Here is a 19,611-nt window from a genome sequence, read left to right on the forward strand (position 1 = left end):
AACTCCTGCCATGGTCAGGGACGCCTTCCACTAGACCAGGTTGCTCAAGCTCCATCCAACCTGGCCTTGAACAATTCCAGGGATGGGATAAATATTCATGGGAATTTCTAAAAGTCCTAAAAACATACTAAAAAGCAGTTCCTGAAGACGTGGGAGCCTTTATGGGCATTTGTGAGCTTCCAGTTAAATTAATTGCTAAAGAAAATCGTGAGGGCTGGTGGCCCGGTCACACAGCAGGAGGGAGCAGACTGGCAGTCACAACTCCACACTGGAGCTGCTCCGAATTTGCAAAAGTTGCAGTCAGAGGAAGGACCCTGCTTTGTCTGCAGAGGTCCTGGGGCAGCCCCCCCCTGGGTGAGAGCTGTGTAGATCCCTCTGTCCTGATCTGGATGGGTGAAAAGAGGGAAATCCAGAGTGCTGGACAGGGCAGGTTGAAAATGTGGGAGGCACATCGGGTCTGTCTGATCCCCCAGTGCAGAGGCAGAGGGATGCAGCTCAGAGATGCTGCTGGCATGGGTGGGGGTCGGGGTGGAGTTGTCACTGCAGGAGTCACATTTGGGGCCTATTTTAAACACGCCCCCCACGTCGCTGAGTGCACGTCTCGAGGATTGAAATAGATGGTGGTTTGATCATTGTCTCTCCCAGGGAAATGGTTTTTAATGAGGTTTTAAATAATAAAGTGGGATAATTTCCCTGGCTGGCAAGATAATGAAATTTTTATGCCTCCTTTCTCTCCCAAAGTTTTATCACCCTTTATTTTTAGTGATGTATAATCCCCGCTTTTGAGAGGAAAAAAAAAAAAAAAAAGACATAGGGAAAGCCACACTTGGGTAGGAGTGGGAAGCAGTCTGGGGGAAGCTTCACAGACAGCCCTTCCCCACCCCCTGGGGATGGGAGAAAACACAGAGGGGCAGAGGGGATCCCCACTGTTGGTGCAGGGTGCCAGTATTGGGTGCACGATGCTGGGTGTGAGTACTGGGTGGAGGCTGTGAACACTGGGAATCACTACTGGGTATGTGATATTGATGCAGGGTGTAGAACTGGGTGCATGGTTGGTACTGGGAGCCGGTACTGGGTATGTGATGCTGGTGCAGGGTGTAGTACTGGGTGCATGGTGCTGGTACTGAACTAGCACTCGGTGCATGGTGCTGGTACTGAACATCAATAGTGGGTGCGTGGTGCTGGTCCTGCGTGCCGATATCTGACACTGGGTGCTGGTGCAGGGTGCAAGTACAGGGTTCGGGGTGCTGGCAGCGGGTACCAGTGCCGGTTCTGTGATGCCGGTGCCGGGCACAGCAGCGGGTACCAGTGCCGGTTCTGTGATGCCGGTGCCGGGCACAGCAGCGGGTACCAGTGCCGGTTCTGTGATGCCGGTGCCGGGCACAGCAGCGGGTACCAGTGCCGGTTCTGTGATGCCGGTGCCGGGCACAGCAGCGGGTACCAGTGCCGGTTCTGTGATGCCGGTGCCGGGCACAGCAGCGGGTACCAGTGCCGGTTCTGTGATGCCGGTGCTGGGCACAGCAGCGGGTGCCCGGTGCGGGGCTGGGGGCAGGGGGCTGTGCCCGTGGGTGCTGTGGGTGTGCGTGTGTGTGCGCGTGTGTGCCGTGAGGAAGTGCCAGGGCTGCAATCGCTTTCGGAAGTGGCCGGCGGGGCCGGGCCGGAGCCTGCGCAGTGCCGCCGCCGCCGCTCGGCTCCCGCTGCCGCTCCCTCTCCCTCCGGTGCCCAGCCCGGCGGCAGCGCAGCGGCGGCGCCCGGGGGCGGCGGCGGCGGCGGCGCGGATGCCCGGCCCGTGAGTACCCAGGGGCTGCCGCCGATGGGGGGGACGCGCACCCATCGCCCCCTCCCTCGCCCGCTGCCCAGCCCAGCCTCGCTCCCCCGGCGGACCCCGCTTTGCCCACCCGCTCTCCCTCCCTCCCCCAGCCCCTTTGCACGCTCCCCGTGCATGGAGCCCAGCTCCGGGCATCCTTCCTCCTGCACGGCGCCCCCCACGCGCGCCGAGCCCCGCGGAGGATGGAGAGCCCTGCCCGTGCCTGTCTGTCTGTCTGTCCGTGCGTCCGGCTGCTGCCTGTCACCGGCCCCATGTGCGAGCGCTGGGGCGGGGGGATGCTCCGTGGGGACCGGCCGAGCACCGAGCGGGGAGGGGGAACTCCCCGCCGCATCCCCCCGGGGGAGGGCAGGGCTCCTGCCAGGAGGAGGAGGAGGATGGAGAGGGGGAAGGAGGGGGGCACCTCCAGCCGCAGGGCCGGCTGCACCGGGGTTTGCCCAGCCCGGGGCGGGGGTTGCAGGGAGGATCTCCCCCGGTGTTTGTGCACCCACAGGTGGGTGCCAGGGCGGCGCCGGAGCATCCCCGCAGCGGCTCGGCCGGGCAGCGCTCCGCGCCCGCGCGGCTCCGGGCGCCGTGCGGAGGGTGCAGAGCCTCGGCGGGGCGATGGGCAGCCCTGAGCCGGCGGGGCTCGGGAAGGTTGCCTGAGGTCAGGGCAGCTCCAGCTGCGCTCCCCGCGGGGTTCTCCAGGGGCTGGCTGAGGGACCTGCCTGGGTGGTGTCGGGGTGGCGGCTGTCCCCCGAAGGGATGTGACATGCGGCGCTGGCCCAACACGAGCCCTTCACGTGGGCGGCGTGGCGGGATGCCGCCGCTGGGCGCTGCGTCTCGGTGGCCGAGGGATGGAGAGGGACAGGCGCGGCCACCGCGCGGCCCCGGCCACCGACAGCTTCCCCGGGAAGCTCCCTCTCCCCGCCGCTTCCACGAGGCTGCTCTGGCACGGATCCATGGCCTTATTTAAGAAACTAAACAACAAAAAGTGTGAAGCGAGTGGGAGGGATTCCCCTGCTGCGAGGGGAGTTCATTCCCCTCTGGGTGCATCTCCATCCCCGTCAATGGAGATGCTCGTCCTGTGTCAGCGGAGCCGTGGCATTTGCTGGCCTGGTGCACGTCGTTTTCTTTGGGAAAACGGGTCACCCCAGTGGGCACATATTTCAGAGTATCTCCCAAGGGAGAGCGCCACATCAGACTTCCCTACAAGGATTTTAGCTGCTCCGCGTCAGCCCTTCCCCACAAATGACTCAAGCCACTAATCAAAATACAGTCATGTTCTTCAGCATTTAAACAACCTCCACCTCGCAGGATGGTAGTGGAGAAGCAGGAGTTCAGTGACACGAATATATCTCAGTCAGGGTGCAAGCACCCGTTTTGATATTATTATTTTGAAAAAGAAGGAACTGAACGCAGATAAATTATTCAAATGAAACCCAGAAAGGGTAGGAGAGAAAAATACCTTGGCAGGGTAGTTGGTTCTGAGTCTGCCCAAGGTGCTGGAGCAGCCCATCTCAGTCGCCTTCTGAAGTGCATCCTCTCCATCTTGGCTGAGCTTTGGTTCTAGACTCGCTTTTAGGCTGGACCTGGGCTCCATAATCTTGGGTTTCAGCTGGGCTGATGCAAAGTGAGTGGGTGAGCTCAGTGCTCAGAGCTCTTGCTGTGAGCAACAGGTCAGGGATAGCAAAGCAGCCACTGTGTCACTCCTCAACCTCTGCAGAGCATGAGCTCGAGCTGCTGGGGCTTTTCCTCTTTTTTTTTTTTTTTTTCCCCAAATTTTTATCCTCTGGATAAAATAATTTTGGAAAGCTCAGGAGGAGGTAAGAGCCATTCTGCCTTTCCCCCTCAGCTCCTCTGGCTCCTCGGATCAGTTCATGTACCAACCCCTGGCCATGCCTGAGCACCCCAAGAAAGAACAGGCCGGGCACAGCAAGGCCAGCAGGCACCACCACTGCCATGCCATGCTCTCAGGGTTCAGCAGTGTGGGCTCCTGCCTGGAATAGCAGCAGGTTCTGAGTGATCTGGTTCTCATGGCCTTCACCCGAGACTTCCTATTGCTCAGTTCCTTATTTGTCTGCACATCTCTCTCTGCATTTCCATTACAGAAGCTGTTCAGAGAGGGAGGATCTAAATCCAGCTGTTTATATACATTATTTCATAGTTATCTCTTATCTTGTGGAGAAGAAAAGATCCTGGACCTTACCAGTGAGTTTTTTGCATCCCCCCATGTGTTACAACCTGGGTTTTACCTGTGGGGAGCAGAGATAGGGGAAGTGTCTGACATCTTCCGGGGTGTGAGAGGGGAAGGAACTGAACTCGCAGGGACTCCAAACACCCTGTCACAGGGCGGGAAGCAGCTCTGTGGTGCCATCACTGCCTCAGCTCTGGTGGCTCTGGAACAAGCATCCAGCCCCAGGCATCTCCCTGGTCACTGCCCATCCTGCACCAGCACCACTCGAGCCTCCTCCAGCTCATTCCCATCACTGTGAGCTCAGCCAGCCCATTTCCTTTCCCAGTTCCCTCTCCATGGGTTGCCCCATGCAGCACAGGGAGGGTGACCTGCAGAAAATCCTGAATCCTCACTGCCTTGGCCATCCAATGAGTGTGATGGTAAATCTGGCAACACCACTGGCCACCTCTCCCCTCTGCTCCATGGGTTTCAGGGCATCCAGAATTTTTGACAGGGATCAAACATCTTAAATTCAGCTGTGCACGCTCTACAGGAGCTGTTGGCTGTGCTGGCTCACGAGCCCTGGGGTGAGTTCTCTCTGCAGCTCCCCAGCCTGGGGAGGACCTGGGGACACAGGAGCTGGTGACTTTGGGGTAAAACTGGTGAAGGCTTCATCCAGACCCTGAGCACAGTGTAAAACAAGAGAGCAAACCCAGAGTTGTGGTCGACTTTTCACCCTTCTGCGAAAGTGCTCCCTGGGAGCATGGAGAATTATTTTATTTCTGTTATTTTTGGCTGGAAATCCAATGGGTTCCTTCTTCGGAGTGGACCAGTAACAGAAACCTCCTGCCTGTGATTTTTCCCCTCCCCAGACACTGTGCTGGGCACAGAGGGTGATGCCTCAGCCTATCCCATCATCTCCTCTGGGTCCATGGGACCTCAGTCATTCTGGGTGAGTGTACCAAGAGAGGCAGGGAGTGCTCTGCCACTCACCCATCCTGCAAAACCTCCTGCCCTTGGCCATTTCGTGGAAGCAAAATTTAACCAGAAGAAGGGTGGAGCAGCAATGAAAACAACAACAAAGTCCTTTGGGGTTCAGCTTCACCATTCATCTTAGACATGGAAAAAAGGGGGTTTCCTGACAGCAGGAAAATGTATGGTCGAGTTTTAGAACAAGCCGCCCTTCCAGTTCTCCAACCATTGGAACCAGCCTGGGCTGACCTTTTGAGGGCTCTTTGCTCCAGCTGTGGAGACACCCTGGGCTCGGGGGCTCAGGTTTGCCACACTCCAGACTCACTTGTCAGCACTTGCCCACTCTGGAGGCAGAAATGCTGCAAAGCCTCCAGGGCAGCAACGGGATGGGCACGGCGAGAGCAGAGCTCACGACATTCCCATGCATGGCTGTGCCTCTGGCTGCAGGGCACAGGCTGTGTGTGCACTGGCAGCCCCCTCCCAGTGCTGGAAGCACTGCTGCTTCAGCCTAAAGGGTTTGGGTTTTCCAATTGCTCCCCCTCCTGCAGGTTTGGGCCCAAGCAGGGCTGCAGCTTCCTCAACAGAAGGCAAATGCCCAAGCAGCATTCCAGGGCAAAGGGCAGGAAAAGAACAAACAGGTTCATATTGGCATTAGTAGGCAGGAGCTCTAAAAAAGTAACAGAAAGCTTCATGCTAGACTGGAAAAAAAACCAACAAAAATGAAGGGAAGATGCTGCCTGTGAGAGCCTGCTGTGGGTTTCACCAGGAGGAGAGAGCTGGTAAGGCAGATTTGGGGCTGCAGAAATGTGTTGCTGTGACAGCAATTCCTGTCCTCTGATGGGACCTGCATCCTGCAGTGTCCTGGGGGCTCAGCAAAAGGCATCACCATGGCCTATCAAATCTGGGGTCTCACTGAAATTCCCTGCAAGGCCCACTCCCACCATCTGAGCCCAGAGTGCCTGTGATGGGCACCCACCATGGCCAGGGTCCTGCACCCCAGCTGTGCCTGCCCTGTCTGGCAGCAGTGGGATGCAGCAGCTGCACTGCCAGACACTGCCCCAGGGCCAGGCCCACCTCTGTGGCATGGGGCCACATGGGGTGACAGTATTGCCTTCCTCCCCACACTGCCAGCTCCTCCCTGGGGTGATGGAGCTGAACAACCTTCCCCTTTGGTTGGGGTTTAAATCACCTGGGCAACTGGATTTGGAGAACATTAATTGCTCACTCTGATCCCTTCTAGTGGCTGAGGCAGGGCAGAGCCTCACTGCTGCCCTGGCACCATGACCACACCCCAGGGGTCACCTGTGAACCTTGGAGTTGGCCAGAACGTGGCCAGGACATTGGGTCACCAGATCTCCCTTTCCCTGGGTGTTTGTTTGCCTGCAGGATGGTCTCATGGGGGGCTCATTCCTCAGTCCCTCAGTGTTCTAATGCAGAACCAAAGTCTGATGTGGGAGCAGGTTTTGCTGGTGCAAGTGACAGCCCAGCTCTGAAAGCTGTAGTCCAGGGATCTGATGCTGGGGACATGTCCCAACCCAGGTACATATCCCCACCAGCACAAAGTGACATCTGCCTGAAGCCAGGCCTCCGAAGGCATCCTTCAGGGCTGGCAATGTGCAAGGAGCAGCACCAACAGCTGAATAAACCGTGGTGGGCAAATGCCCCTGGGACGTGCTTCCCTTGTCCCCAGCTGTCCTGCTGCTCTGGCTCTGGCCTGGCAGGTCCCACCAGCAGTTGAGCTGGGCTCAGCCCTGCCCTGACCACATCAATGCCATGTGGGGCCACACTTGGGGCAGGAAGTGTGGTTGGAGAGCAGGGCCAGACCTGTCCTCAGCGTGGTCTGACTCTCCTCCTGCCCGTGCCAGCTCAGGCTCCCAAACCTCCTCGTGCACCTCCTGGTGCCTCCCATGCAGGCTCTGGATGCAGCCAGTGGGGTTTGTGCCAGGGCTGGGGAAAAATCATCCCTCAGTTGTTTTGGGAGCTCTCAGAGCTGTGCTAAGCCAGCACTTTGATCCAGCATTGCCCTGTGATGCAGTGTCTTCCTTTTTCATCCCAGTCCTGCCCTGGTTCTCTGTCTGGTTCCTCATTTCCTTGAAAGATGCCATTCTTCATCCCCCAGATTGTGGTCCCAGGGTCCTGGCAGCTTGGTATGAGCTAGGAGCATGCTGCCACCCACCCAGCTCAGCTCTTACCTGGCCATGCCAGCGCCATGTCCCTCCCTTTCGTCTGATCTTCCCCCCATCAACCACCAGGCTCCTCCATCCATTTAGCCCCTGCTGAGTATTGATCACTGATCTTCTCCTTTCCCATGAATCATTACTGAAGGCGGAGCAGGTGCCTGCCCTAACACCACGATACCTCTAGTAGTAGTAGTAGAAACCATTGTCAGGGCTTCCTTACTAAATCCCCCAGCTGATTGGCATTTTTTATGCTATAAAATAATTAACTCTGTTTCAGTGCAAAAGCTGAGATCAGGGTGCTGGCAGTGCTGTGCCTGCTGTGCTGCCCACCTGTGGTGCCAGGACAGAGCCATGGGTCTGTTCTCCCCTTCCCAGCAGGTGCTGGAGAGGTTCATGTGGTCCTTTTGGGAGGGCTTATGGTGAGATTTAGCTTGGAGTATGCTCAAGCAGAAATGCACTGGGAGCAGAGGAGATGGCTGGTCTGGAGAAGGACCCCAGCATCATCCTCATCCTGCCAGGAGAGGGGCTGTCAGCTCTCACGGTGTAAAGGACTGGGGAGGTGTTTGGACACACTGAAGCATCCCATCAGCAGGATTTGCCTTTGCAGCCTCTGGGAATGGCAGAGAAATCACAGCAGGGCAGAGGATCTCCCCTGAGGTACTGCTGGCCACGTGTGCGGGCACATCTGCGATGTTATCAGTGCCACGGGGCAGCGGGGACACAGCAGGGTGCAGCCACATGGCCACCACCGTGCCCTGTCCCAGCAGGACCTGGAGAGCCCACCCAGCCACTGCCAGGGATCATGGCACCGCTGTGCCACCCAGCCACTGCCAGGGATCATGGCACCGCTGTGCCACCCAGCCACTGCCAGGGATCATTGGCACCTCTCTGCTGGCAGCACTGGGGTCAGCCCAGCCCCATCCCGCACAGCCTGGGGCTCAAGCCCTCAACCTCTTTAATCTTTTTCTAAAACATTGCTAAGGAGAGGGGGGGGGGATTGAAAACCGAGTCTAAAAATAACTCCTAAAACTTCCTGTGCTGCTGGCAGGTGGCTGGGACAGGCTGCGGGGGCGGGAGGCAGCTGTGGGGCTCCAGGGCCGTGCCTCGGCTGTCCCCGTGGGGTAACCCCGGCAGAGGGGTCCCGGGGGGTGCCAGCCCCCCATCACCCACCCCAGCTGCCTGCTGGGCTGCCTCGCCCCTGGTTGCACTCAGTGGCTAATTCCAGCCAAATTTGGCAGAGATCAGAGGTGCTGGGACCTCCTGGGAAAATGCCAGGGAGGGGGTGGGGAAGCTGCAGGCTGTGCTGAGCCCTTATTAGACACCGGAGAATCCAGCAGCACACGGGCTGCCAGGCTCTCCTTGTGCTGATCCAGCGTGGCTGGTCTAGCAGGTGATGGGTGTTTGCAGCTCCTCCCAGGCATGGAGAGGGGGCAGATGCGGAGCTGCTCCTGGCTGAGACATCACTGGGCCGTGACAGGGACTTGGCCAGGGATGGTGTCTCCATTGCCACTGGGGGTTTGTTCATTGTCCCAGCCCAAATGATCCCTGCCGGGTTCTGTGGTGAGCAGCAAAGCTGCTGTCCCGGTTTTGACCCGTAAAATACGAAGGGAAGGTCCTTTCTGGGGTGGAGAGTGGCAAGAGGTGGCCAGAGAATAAAAATACTCTCAAGTGCCTGTGAGATGGGGGTGCCAGAGGCCATGGGAGCGTGGCTGTATCCTGACAGCCCCAGCTCTCTCCCTGCCTTGTAGCAGCAAAGGGAGTCCTGGAAAACCATCTGGGAAATAAACGAGGTTCAAGTGCCCAGAGAAGCGGAGCCCGGCTGAGCTCCGGGAGCGCCAGGGGGTGACGGCAGAGGAAGGAGCTGCCGCAGCCGGTGGTGACTTTTGGGTGACAGGAAGGTTTCCATCCGGATGGGGTGGCGCTGGGGACAGCAGCAGCACAGCCGCGCTGCGTTTGGGAGGAGAGGCGATAACAGCTCGTGTCCCGGGGAAGGCGAGGGAAGCGGCAGCACCGAGCCGGGCGCTGGGATGAGCTGATAACAGCACATGGCGCTGCCCCAGGGAGCGGGGGCGGCTGCCAGCTCCCCTCCTCCCTCCTGCTCCCCTTGCTGCCCCTTTCCACCTGCGGTGAGACCGTGCCACCGAGGGGCAGCCGCCAGCGCAGACCACAAGCCGTGCTGGTCGCTTGTGGGCTGGAGCCTCCTCCGCCCACAGCAGTGCCGAGGGTGAATTTAATCAAGAAAACCGAGGCTGGCGGCTGATTTCTCTCTCTCCTGTTTCTTTTTTTTTTTCCTGAAGAAGAAAAAAACCAAACAACTTTGTATGTGAGTCACTCTTGGCCGAGGGAGCAGGGCTGCGCTCTGTGCATCGGGCTGGCACATCGCACCTCGCACGGACGGTGCTGCCGGGGCTCTGACTCAGCCGCCCTCAGCTCTGCCCCTTCCCGCACTGCCCACCTCGCTGCCGGGTCTGTGCCCTGCGGGCACTGCTGGAAGCCCGGGGACATCGGAAACACAGCGTGGCAGAAAGCACTGTCGCTTTGCAGTGGCCTCGGCTGGTCACCGGGGACCTCGGTGCAGCCTGCAGGCACCCTGGGGACACTCTGCCTGTCACTCGGCAGAGCCACTTCCTTGGCCATGGGGCTGTTCCACCACCACGGCTGTTTCTGAGAAGCTGCCATCGCTGCCAGTCCTGCCTGGGGAGCCCCATCTTGGTAGCCCTCGTGCTTGCAGACCCAGCCCTCCTGGAAGGCTGGAGGCTGACCTGGCTCGCCTCTGGTGGCACCCACTGTGCCCCTCGATGGGGCAGCTGGCCCCGTGATGGAGCAGCAAGGAGAGCGTCTGGGCCGGGCTGGGGCTTTCCCAAAAAAGGCCTGAACTCTTCGGTTGAGTTTGCCACTTCCCTTACCACTCCCTTTCCTGTGAGAGGATGTGTTCGGCTGCTTTTCTTTTCTCTTTCTCTTCTTTTCTCCCCCACTCCCTGCCCGCAGGCGCGGCGCTCCTGGCGATGCCGCGCACCCCCTGAGCCGGCCGGGGTCACCTGGCTGGTGTGATGGCCAGGCTGCAGGTATGGACACACAAGAGCTGCTCCCACACCCCAGTCCTCCCAGCAGCCACGGCACAGGGCTGGTGGGCACACTGGGGGGCAGCACAGGTTGTGCACTGAGGTGGGTGCTGATTTCTGCCCCGTGCTGCAGAACCGGGGGAGGCTGCTTTGCCCAGGGTGAGCTGGGCACAAGGAGCTTCATGTGCAGGTGTATGGGATGGGTCCAGCATCTCAGCAAGGCCTGGTAGAAGGAGAGGTTCCCTTTTGAAAGTGATTTTGGGGAGAGCTCGTCTTGTCTGGTTGCATGGAAGGTCCCCACTCCACTTGGCAAGAGCACAGTGTGGTGCCAGACATCATGAGGACATCACGGGTGTGTGATGCCACCTGGCACAGCCCAGGGACACCTGGCACACGGGGACTCCCAGACTCACAGGGACTTGGGGAGCTCAGGGAGGGTGGCTTTTGGGGCGTCTCTTCTCTCTGTGGGGAAATGTCCCCTTTTTGTCATCCTTCCTCTTTCTGCAGCCTTGAGCGCACGCCCTCGCCTTCCCTCCAGCACTTCCCCATCCGCCAGCCCCAGCAGCCCCACAGCAGGGCTGGCACTGGGGCAGCTGGTGACAGCCCCATGGCACCCAGCCCCCCAGTGCAGGGAGGTGGGGATGGCAGGGGCATTAAGGGGTGCACAGTGCTGGGAAATCATCCCTGCAAATCCAGACCATGATGGCAGTGCCCTTCAGTGTCCATCAGAGTGTGCTGGCATTGCCTTTTGGTGCCAACAAGGATCACACCAGCATCACCTCCTGGTGCTGTCAGACAAGATCCCCGTGGTGCCTGTGCAGGCCCACAGTTCCTTTCTCCCTGTTCCCCATGGCACAGCACACTCCTCCAGAATGTCCCTGGGTGTGTCCCACAGCACCTAGGGTGGGCAGAGAACTGATCCTGCTCCTGCTCCTGGCTGGGTGCTGAGAGCACCCCTTGGCATGGGAAGGGGATGCTCCTGCCAGGGGATGCCACCCCCTCCTGCTGCCTCTCCAGGGTGTTGGCTCAGCCACTTGCAGGTCAGCTCTGGCCAAGGAGCAAAGAGAAGTACCTGGATGTCCCCACATCCTGGTCCCTCTGTCACCCCCAATCCAACTATTCCATAGCCCAGGGCTGTGGCAGACCCAGTCTGAGCTTGGAGGGAGTGGGGTTTTCCCATCTTCAGGTTGTCCTGCTCACCCCATTCCCACACCTCGACCCCAGTTGCTGCTGTTGATGTCGCAGTGCCCGGCAGTGCTGGTGCCGTGGGATGAGCAGTGGGATGTGGGTGGGCAGTGGGAAGAAGGGTGCTGGGAGTGGAAAGAAGGATGCTGGGAGTGGAAGATGATTGGGCCAGGGGAAGCAAAGGAAAGGGAAAAAGGAGGGGGTTAAGTGGACCCGAAGGCAGCACAGTATGAGAGGGAGCAGAGCTGCTGCTGCACCGGGGGACAAGGTCACAGCCATCCTGCCAGCACTGGGCTATAAATAGGGACAATTGGGAGTGAAACACAGTCTCTCCTTTTTCGTTCCTGTGGGAGCACTGGGACTGTGGGAGGGTTGGTGAGGGCCCAGGAAAGCACTGCTGGGTGATGGCTGTGCTGGGAGTAGAGGGGCTCTGCCCCCAGGGCTCATGGAGGGCTCTGGGCACAGCTGTGTCCCCAGCTGCATCCTACAGCGTTGCTCTGTCCCCTTACTGAGGCCACAGCAAGGCTCACACCTGAGATGAGACCTGGGGCTGCTCAAGGTGGGGATGCTGAGATCTCCAGGGGCTCTCCTTGCCTGCTGCCTCTGCTCCCATTCCTTCCTTCTGGCAGGGGAAGGACCGTGATTGCTGAGCCCAGCACCCAGCATCTCTCCTACCCTGGAGCATCCCTGCTCCAGGCTGAGCCAGTGGTGCAGGCAGGGACAGGCAGGTGGCATGGGACAAGGTTTGGTTTAGCACCAGGAGCTGTGAAAACTCACCAGCACCACCCTGTTTCCTTCCATCACATGATGCCGTGGAGCAGCTCCGACTTCCCCATCCCTTGTCTGAAGACACCAGGGATTTCAGCCGCTCTTCTCATGGCACAGGGCATGGCCAGGGGTGTGCAGGGTGTGCAGGGCCAGCACTGAGCCCCTCACCCTGCCAAGCCCTTCTGCTGCCTGCAGTGAGCCCCACAGCATCCCCAAAGTGTGGGATGGGATCCCAGGCAGAGCAGGGGGCTGGCAGAGCATGTCCCAATGCATTTCCTCTTCTACTTTCCTTCTCACTTCCTTTTCTTGCACTTTCTGCCTGCTGCCCTGCCCTGGCTTGCCACCTGCCCAGGCTTTCCCCAGCACTAAGCAGCCCCCGGAGCCGCTCCAGGCCGGGGTTCTGTGCAGTGACCTGGTGCCACTCCTCTCCCTCCCCAGGCTCCATCCAGGAGGCGGCAGGGACATTAGCCGGGGGGTCTCACAGCTCACCCGCGGGCTGGGAGGAGCTGCGAGCGGCACAACAGCCCCTGAAGCACGACCCAACCCCGCCCTCCGTGTATGAGGCTGGGACGCAGGTGAGGGGTGACCGGCTGGGGGCCAGGGTGGCGAGCAGGAGCCAGAACTAAATCACAGCAAGTCACTGCACTGGGGGGGTTCTCCTCTATCTCTGTGTGCCTGCACAAGGTGGGGGATGCTCACTGGCAGCTCCCTGAGCCTTTCCACCCTCCTGCCTTTCAGTACGCAGGACCCGCGTCCACAGAGTCACTCCTTCCGATGTCCCGGCATGAGACTTCTCCGACAACGGTGCAACCCGCCAGCCACCACCGCCCCAACGCCTGCTGCTTCTGCTGGTGCTGCTGCTGCAGCTGCTCGTGGTACGTGCCCTGCCCGGCCCTGGCTCCTGCAGGGTCAGGGAGCATTACCCACCCATCAGCCCATCAGGCATGGAAGCCTGGCTCCTGTTCGTGAGCCAAATCTCTTAGGGTACATAGAGCAGAAAGCAGCAGTGGGACTCCCCAGTGCTGCCCTGCTGGTCTCCAGGAATGGATGGTCCCAGTCCATACAAGCCCTCTGGGAAGCTCTGCCTTGGAGCAGTGAGCACAGAGTCCAGCCCTGCCCTCCCAGCACTGCCCAAAGCCAAGGATGGAACCAGCAGCTTGCCTGCATCTGCACCTCCTGTCCTTACTGAGCATCTCCAGCTCCTTATTCTCTGGATAGCCCAGATTTTGGAGAGCCCATCTGCTCTTCCTCCTCAGCATCTGCTCATTCAGAGATTGCTGATGGTTCCGTCTTTCCAGCAGCTTTGGTCTTTCCAGCCACCAAGAGCAGCAAGCTTGGAGGAGCAAAAACCCTGGAGCTGAGCCCTGTGCATCTCCCTCCTAGACACTGCCCTGAGCTTGGTGGCATTCCCTGTGTCTCTCCTTCACCCCTGCAAGAGCCTGCAAGCAGAGATGGAGCAGAAATCCCAGTGATGGGACAGATACTCCTCCTGTATCCCATTCCTGGAGCGAGCGGTGCTGGCTGCTGAGGGCAGGCATGGCAGGCAGTGAGCCCCGGGGGTGGCACAGGCAGGGTCATGCCCACAGCTTCGCCCACCCCAGCTGCCCACGCTGGGGCAGAGGTTTGCACAGCCAGTCCTGTGCGAGCAGCGAGGGACAGTGTCGCAAGCAGGAAGGGCTGCGGTCAGTGCTGGGCACTGAAATTCGAGGGCCCAGGGGAAGTTGGCTGATGGCTGCTCTCCACTTGTGCCACCAGCGCCCCCAGGGACAAGGGGACACAGGGACAGGGAACACCACATCCCCGGGCCCCAACACCTCTATGCCAGTGTCTGCCTGCAGGCCGGACTGGTGCTGGCACGTCACCAATAAATGCTTGTTTATTTACTGATGATTATCCATGACACAACAGCTTCGCCTTGGGCTGATCCAGCACTGACCTCTGCCGGCTGCTGTGGCCACTCCAGCTCGGCTCAGTCCTGGCACAGATCCCTGGCACATGGCCCTGGCACACAGCCTGAGTGGTGGAGCAGGACAGGGCCACAGCAGTGCCTGAGCACAGGGACATCACAGGGACACCCTCACATGGTCACAGCAAAGCTGCATGAGGGAACCAGGGTGCCACCAGGGAAGTGGGTGAGAGGAAGGTGTGGGTGGGGGGTGCTGGTGGCCACAGAGGAGATTCAGTGGTCAGGGGTCAAGGTGGGGTGTGCCTGTGTCGCCAATGCCCCTGACTACCTTTCTGTCTCCCCGTCAGGAACGAGGACCGAGAGCGAGCATGGAGGGCATCCCGGGAGACCAAACTGGAGACCATCCCAAACTGTGAAGCATGGTGAGTGCAGGGGCAGTGCAGGGGACAAGCACAGCATGGCACTGTCCCCTCTGCCACCCTCCAGGGTAGTCAGGACACCCTTGGAGTACACAGCAGACAGAGGATCAGGACACCAGAGCTCAGGGGTTCCTGGTGATGTGTCCAGCAGCTCATTCCCAGTTCTCACCAGGAAACAGGGAGCCTGGAGCCACAGGCTGAATCCTGCTGTGATTCTGCACTTGGCCCCATTGCAAAAGGAAGAACCTCAGCAGATTTCAGACCTCATTCTGCCATTTAGACCCACTGCCAAGAGCATCCTGCAGCCACAGGGAGAGGAGGGGAGAGGCCAGTCCCAGGGGGTTTCAACACTGAAGTGGAAGCAGTGTCCATGTTCACTCAGGGAGGAGCAGCTTGGGCCAGCACCCCACTCCAGGAATGCTCGGCACCAAGCACCCGTTCCCTGAGTGACAAGTGTGACACCCGGTCATGGGGGCTCTGTGCAGTGCCTGGCACAGGCAGGTTAGGGTTAGATGTGCTAATTAGCCATGGATAATGAGTGTACCTGTGCTGCTTGAGCAGGTGCTGAGCAATTGCTGGGAAACAGCCTCCCTCCCTTCCTCTCCACTCCCTTCTCTCCCTCCCCAGCTGAGAGGGGTGATGGACCCATGTCAGTCTCTCTTGGCTCGGAGCTGCCTCTCCACCAAAGGGCTCGTCCTGCTGGGATTTGTGCAGAGCCAGCACCAAAATACATCCCAGTTTGGGAAATCCAGCCCAAAGCAAGGCCATGGCCCAGCCTGGCTGAGCAGAACCAGGACAGACCCCACGAGTGACCTCTGAAAGCTCTGTACCAGCAGAGCCTGAGCAGGAATCATGTCATGAGCACAGGGGATGTGGTTGGGCACGGTTCCTCTGGGATGGGACCAGGGGTGAGCGGGAGGGATGCACTGGGATCCTTGGCTGGGTTTAACATCATCCCCTTGCCTTCCCATGGACCTGTCAGTGCCAAACCCACGCCAGAGGAGGTGCAGGGCTGGGCACAGTCCTTCGACAAGCTGATGAAGAGCCCGGCGGGGCGCAACGTCTTCCGGGAGTTTTTGCGGACTGAGTACAGCGAGGAGAACATGCTCTTCTGGCTGGCATGTGAGGAGCTCAAAACCGAGTGCAACAAGCACACCATCGATGAGAAGGCCAGGATGATCTACGAGGATTACATCTCCATCCTCTCTCCCAAGGAGGTAGGAGGCAGAGCCTTGGAGGGGCTAAAATGGGGCTGGGGGTATTTTTAGGGAGAGGGCTTAGTTCCAGCTGCTGGCAGAGCCCTGTGACACTCTGGGGATGAGTTTGGCAGGGTAACGGCCGTGGGAAGGGGATATCCAGCCCCCAAAACCCCCGGGACGCTGCTGGCAGTGGGACTGTGGGCTGGGTTGTGCTGCGGGGCCGAGACCTCACGAGGGCACCAGCGGGCCGAGAAAATGCTGCATCCCGCCTGCAGCATCTCTGGAGCGGGGGTACCCAGGGCAGGAGCACCCCAACCCACCTCCCTGTGCCCAGCTGGGGGACACAGAGGGGACCCAGAGAGATCCCACTCCTTCCTGCAACCCTTCCCAACCACCAGGGCTCCAATGCCAATATCTTCTCGGAGGGAGCACCCCACATCTGGTGCTGCATTGTTGCCCAATTTCCCGTGAGAGGGGGTGCAGGGATGGCTGCTGGGCTGGGGGTTCACCCTTGGGTGTCCCCGAGCTCCCACGTTCTCTCCGTGCCCCCCAGGTGAGCCTGGACTCGCGGGTGCGGGAGGTCATCAACCGGAAGATGCAGGAGCCGTCCTCGCACACCTTCGACGACGCACAGCTGCAGATCTACACGCTGATGCACAGAGACTCCTACCCCCGCTTCCTGAACTCTGCCATTTACAAATCGCTGCTCCAGACCGTCTCCCACTCCTCCTCGGAGTCCTAAGGGCACCCCCCAGCCGTGGGGACACCAGTGGGGACATGGTGGCCAGGGGCGGTCGGTGCCTCCTCCCGCCCTCCTTGCCAGACCTCACCGAGTTTTTAGCTTTTTACCTATGAACTGTCACCCCGGTGTCTGGGCCACACTCCAGGACTGTCCCCAGGACCCAGCCTGGGCCAGCTCATACTACTGATTCTCTGCCCCGTCCCCAGCGCTGGCCAGGGCGAGCTGGGACAGTGCCTGGGGCCTGGCTCCCCCACACCCTCTTGGGAAGAGGTCACTTTATCCCATCTCCACCACACCTGGGGACACAGCTCGTCCCCATTTGCCACCTGAGACCCAGTTTGGGACTGGGTTGGGGGTTTTTTGAGGTGGGGGGGAGGTTGACTGTTGTTGGTTTGGGTTTGTTTTTGTTTTGTTTTTTTTTTTTTAATTTTAAATGCTCTTTTGGTTGGCTTTTACTGGGGGACTTGAGGTGTGGGAGGGAGGGGGTTGACAAGCATCTCTGTATATATAAAAACTTGTCAGGTTTACCTCGTTCCAGCTGTTTGAGGTGGCCCAAAGGGCAGGGGGGTGGTGCTAGAGCCTGTTTGTATTGCCAGTGGATCCACATGGAGCAGAGGGCAGAGCTCTGAGGAGCCAGAAGGGACCATGGGGATGTGCTTAGGGGTGGGCAGGGGGTGTCTTATAGCTGCCTCCCCTGCCAGTCCCCATGACACATCAGCACTGCTTCAGCCCTAGGACACCACACACTGTCACCCCAAAGCATTCTCCATCCCTGTTCATGGACCTCAGAGAGGGGGAAGACACCTGTGCAGGTGTTTTTTGCCCTCCTGCAGAACCCACAGGCACCAGAACATCTGCATGAGAACTCCCAGCTGGCCCAGACCTGCCCTGCCAGCAGGGAGAGGCCCAGGGGTCCGCCCTGGTCCCTCCCTCACTGAGCAGGGACCTGGGCTCCAGGCAGGATGGGAAGTGTCACAGGGAGGAAACAGAATTCCCATGTTTTTGCACAGCACAAGGAATGATTTACTGAAGGCTCAGCATCCAGGATTAAAACATGTCTGTCCCTGCCCTTCACACTGGAACAAAGCCAACACAGAGGTTTTGCTGCCAGTCTTTGCTTTTCCTGATCCACCACAGCAGTTTCTTATTTATCCACCCCCTTCCCTCCTCTCTTCAGCCCTTCCAAAAGAAAAATAAGTGCTTTTTACTGAACATATTTTTTAAACAAACCAATTCTTTCAGGTTTTTTTGTTTTGTTTTGTTTCCTTCCTTCCTCATGGCATGACTGTGTGGAAATTCATGTCAGTAAATTTAGTTTTCTTTGCCAAGCTGGAAATACAGTTCAAGAAAATATATTTTTGAGAGAGACCAGCAATGGTTTATTAGGAATGTTGGTATTGTTATTACTGGCAGGTTTTCCCCCAGTCTGCACCCTTACAGCATCCCCACCCTGCACAGGCAAAGTTTTAGTTCTGGGTTTATTCTGTGAGTAAAGGAAATACTCTCAAATGTGGCCCCAGCGTGAGGGTTGGAGGTTGAACATCTCTGAAGCTGTTCTAGAGCATGGCAGGGGGTCAGAGCCCCTCCACATATCACAGAGGTCTCAGCACAGGCAAGACCCACTGCCACGAGATAATTAGTTTTTCTCTTGCTCCCAATCCCTTTTAAAGCAAATCTTTATTTCTGAAACACCTCTTTATCCAGTGTGCTTTCCCTCCCTGGCTCTCCTTGGTGTTATCCCAGAAAACAACACTCTAAAATGACATGGTACTTTTCCCAAGCTCCAGCTTGGGACTCTTGGTACCTAATTCAGGATTGTCAGAAGGCTGTACACAAGCTCAGCTCCGCTCCTCACAGGAACACAAGAAGAAAGGCAAGAGGCACTGGTAAAGAGCTGGCTCCCTTTCCCAGCACACGAGCCAGTGCTGTGGTCAGTGTGGGTTTCAGATGCTGAAGCTTTTTTTTTTTCGGCATCACTGCGAGGACACTGCTCCCTCCCAAGCCTGGCTTGAATAATCCCATTCACCACAAGACTCGTGAGGCTTAAAGGAGTTGTCAGCATCTTTGAATATTTTCCTTCTTGGGAGACTTGGCTGCACCCTGTAAAGTGAAAGCCCTGAGCGAAGGATGCTGGTGGGATCCCTGCCTCCGGAGCAGCACAGCCCTCAAAGGGGCTGGGAGCACGTTTTCCGCTGCTTTCATGTGGCTGCTCACTCCTCTCCAAACATCTCCGAGGTCTCTGCTCAATGTCTGCTGTCTGGCATGCTGGGAAGCCAGTGGAAATACTTGTTTTTCACTCTGGAAGAGGGAAGCGATGCCATCAGAGATGTGACTGCAAATGATCCTGCCCTGCCCGTTAGCACAAGAGCTGGAGGGCACAGCACTGCTCCCGGGCAGCCTCAGACCCACAGACCTTGCTGGGGGGTCCACCAAATGCTGCATCACCCCAGCTAAAGGCTATGACAAGGAAAGAAGAGGGATTTTAAGTCTGGCTGAAAGCTGTTGTGAGCTCAGATGGAATTTCCCCACCAGGTTTTAGTTAGCTCCCAGAAGGAGCCTGATTCTGCAGGTCTCCTCCAGTCACATCTGCAGATGTGGCACCTGGGGCTGGCTTTGCTACAGGATCCTTTCCTTATCTGACCCCTTCCAAGCACCAGCTCTGAGCTCACTTCAAACCTCCTCCACTTCTACAGCTAAATGCTAACAGCTCCCACCCATCCCTCTAGCCCTTACCTTGTCCAGATCCAAGCCTCTGGGAAATCTCCTGTATTTGCAGCACTTTCCCTCCTCCTGAGCCTCTCCAGAAAGCCCCTCTGAAACTCCAGGGTGTATTTCAGCTGTCAAGCTACAAGCAGAGCACAAACAGGAAAGTGCCTGGGACTCTCTTTGAACAGTTTGGGGTGGGATTTTCTGCTTTCAGTCTGTTACAACCTAGGCAGTACATTCTTATTTTCACAGCAGCCAACGCTATTGGCATTTAAAGGCTCAAGATGCCAAGGAATCAGTGCAAAATCCAGTGAATGCTGCCAAGATGGAAAGCAACGTTTGATCTCTGCTCCAAAAGTTGTCCTGTCAACAGTGCTGCCCACCCAGTTGCCCCAGGCCTTGGCCCAGTGGTTGAGATTCCATGAGGTGACAGAAACAAGCCTTCACACAGAGGGTGTGCCTGCAAGTCACATCTCACTTTCTGCTGCTCCA

The 19,611-nt window shown here is 58.2% G+C and overlaps 1 protein-coding gene across 2 annotated transcripts; it reads left to right on the forward strand.

Annotated features, from left to right (window-relative positions):
* The first annotated feature begins 1,683 nt into the window (after positions 1-1,683).
* On the forward strand, positions 1,684-19,128 carry RGS19 (regulator of G protein signaling 19). 2 transcript variants are annotated; one of them, XM_056507534.1, is made up of 6 exons: positions 1,684-1,789; positions 12,586-12,722; positions 12,886-13,022; positions 14,401-14,475; positions 15,455-15,689; positions 16,225-19,128. In XM_056507534.1, exons 3-6 carry the CDS (start codon positions 12,922-12,924, stop codon positions 16,411-16,413), a joined length of 600 nt encoding a protein of 199 aa, XP_056363509.1. In that variant the 5' UTR covers positions 1,684-1,789; positions 12,586-12,722; positions 12,886-12,921; the 3' UTR covers positions 16,414-19,128. The 2 variants fall into 2 exon arrangements, with proteins under 2 accessions (XP_056363509.1, XP_056363508.1); XM_056507533.1 differs by lacking the exon at positions 1,684-1,789 and adding an exon at positions 10,109-10,197.
* Positions 19,129-19,611: the final 483 nt, after the last annotated feature.

The sequence above is a fragment of the Oenanthe melanoleuca genome, chromosome 20, assembly GCF_029582105.1.
Source record: "Oenanthe melanoleuca isolate GR-GAL-2019-014 chromosome 20, OMel1.0, whole genome shotgun sequence".
NCBI lineage: Eukaryota > Metazoa > Chordata > Aves > Passeriformes > Muscicapidae > Oenanthe > Oenanthe melanoleuca.

Excerpts from the sequence above, each read along its gene's own strand:
- RGS19 (XM_056507534.1), top strand. The coding sequence starts at position 12,922 with ATGTCCCGGCATGAGACTTCTCCGACAACGGTGCAACCCGCCAGCCAC. Across the intron at positions 14,476-15,454 it reads ATCCCAAACTGTGAAGCATG|TGCCAAACCCACGCCAGAGG; the intron begins GTGAGTGCAGGG and ends TGGACCTGTCAG. Across the intron at positions 15,690-16,224 it reads CCATCCTCTCTCCCAAGGAG|GTGAGCCTGGACTCGCGGGT; the intron begins GTAGGAGGCAGA and ends CGTGCCCCCCAG.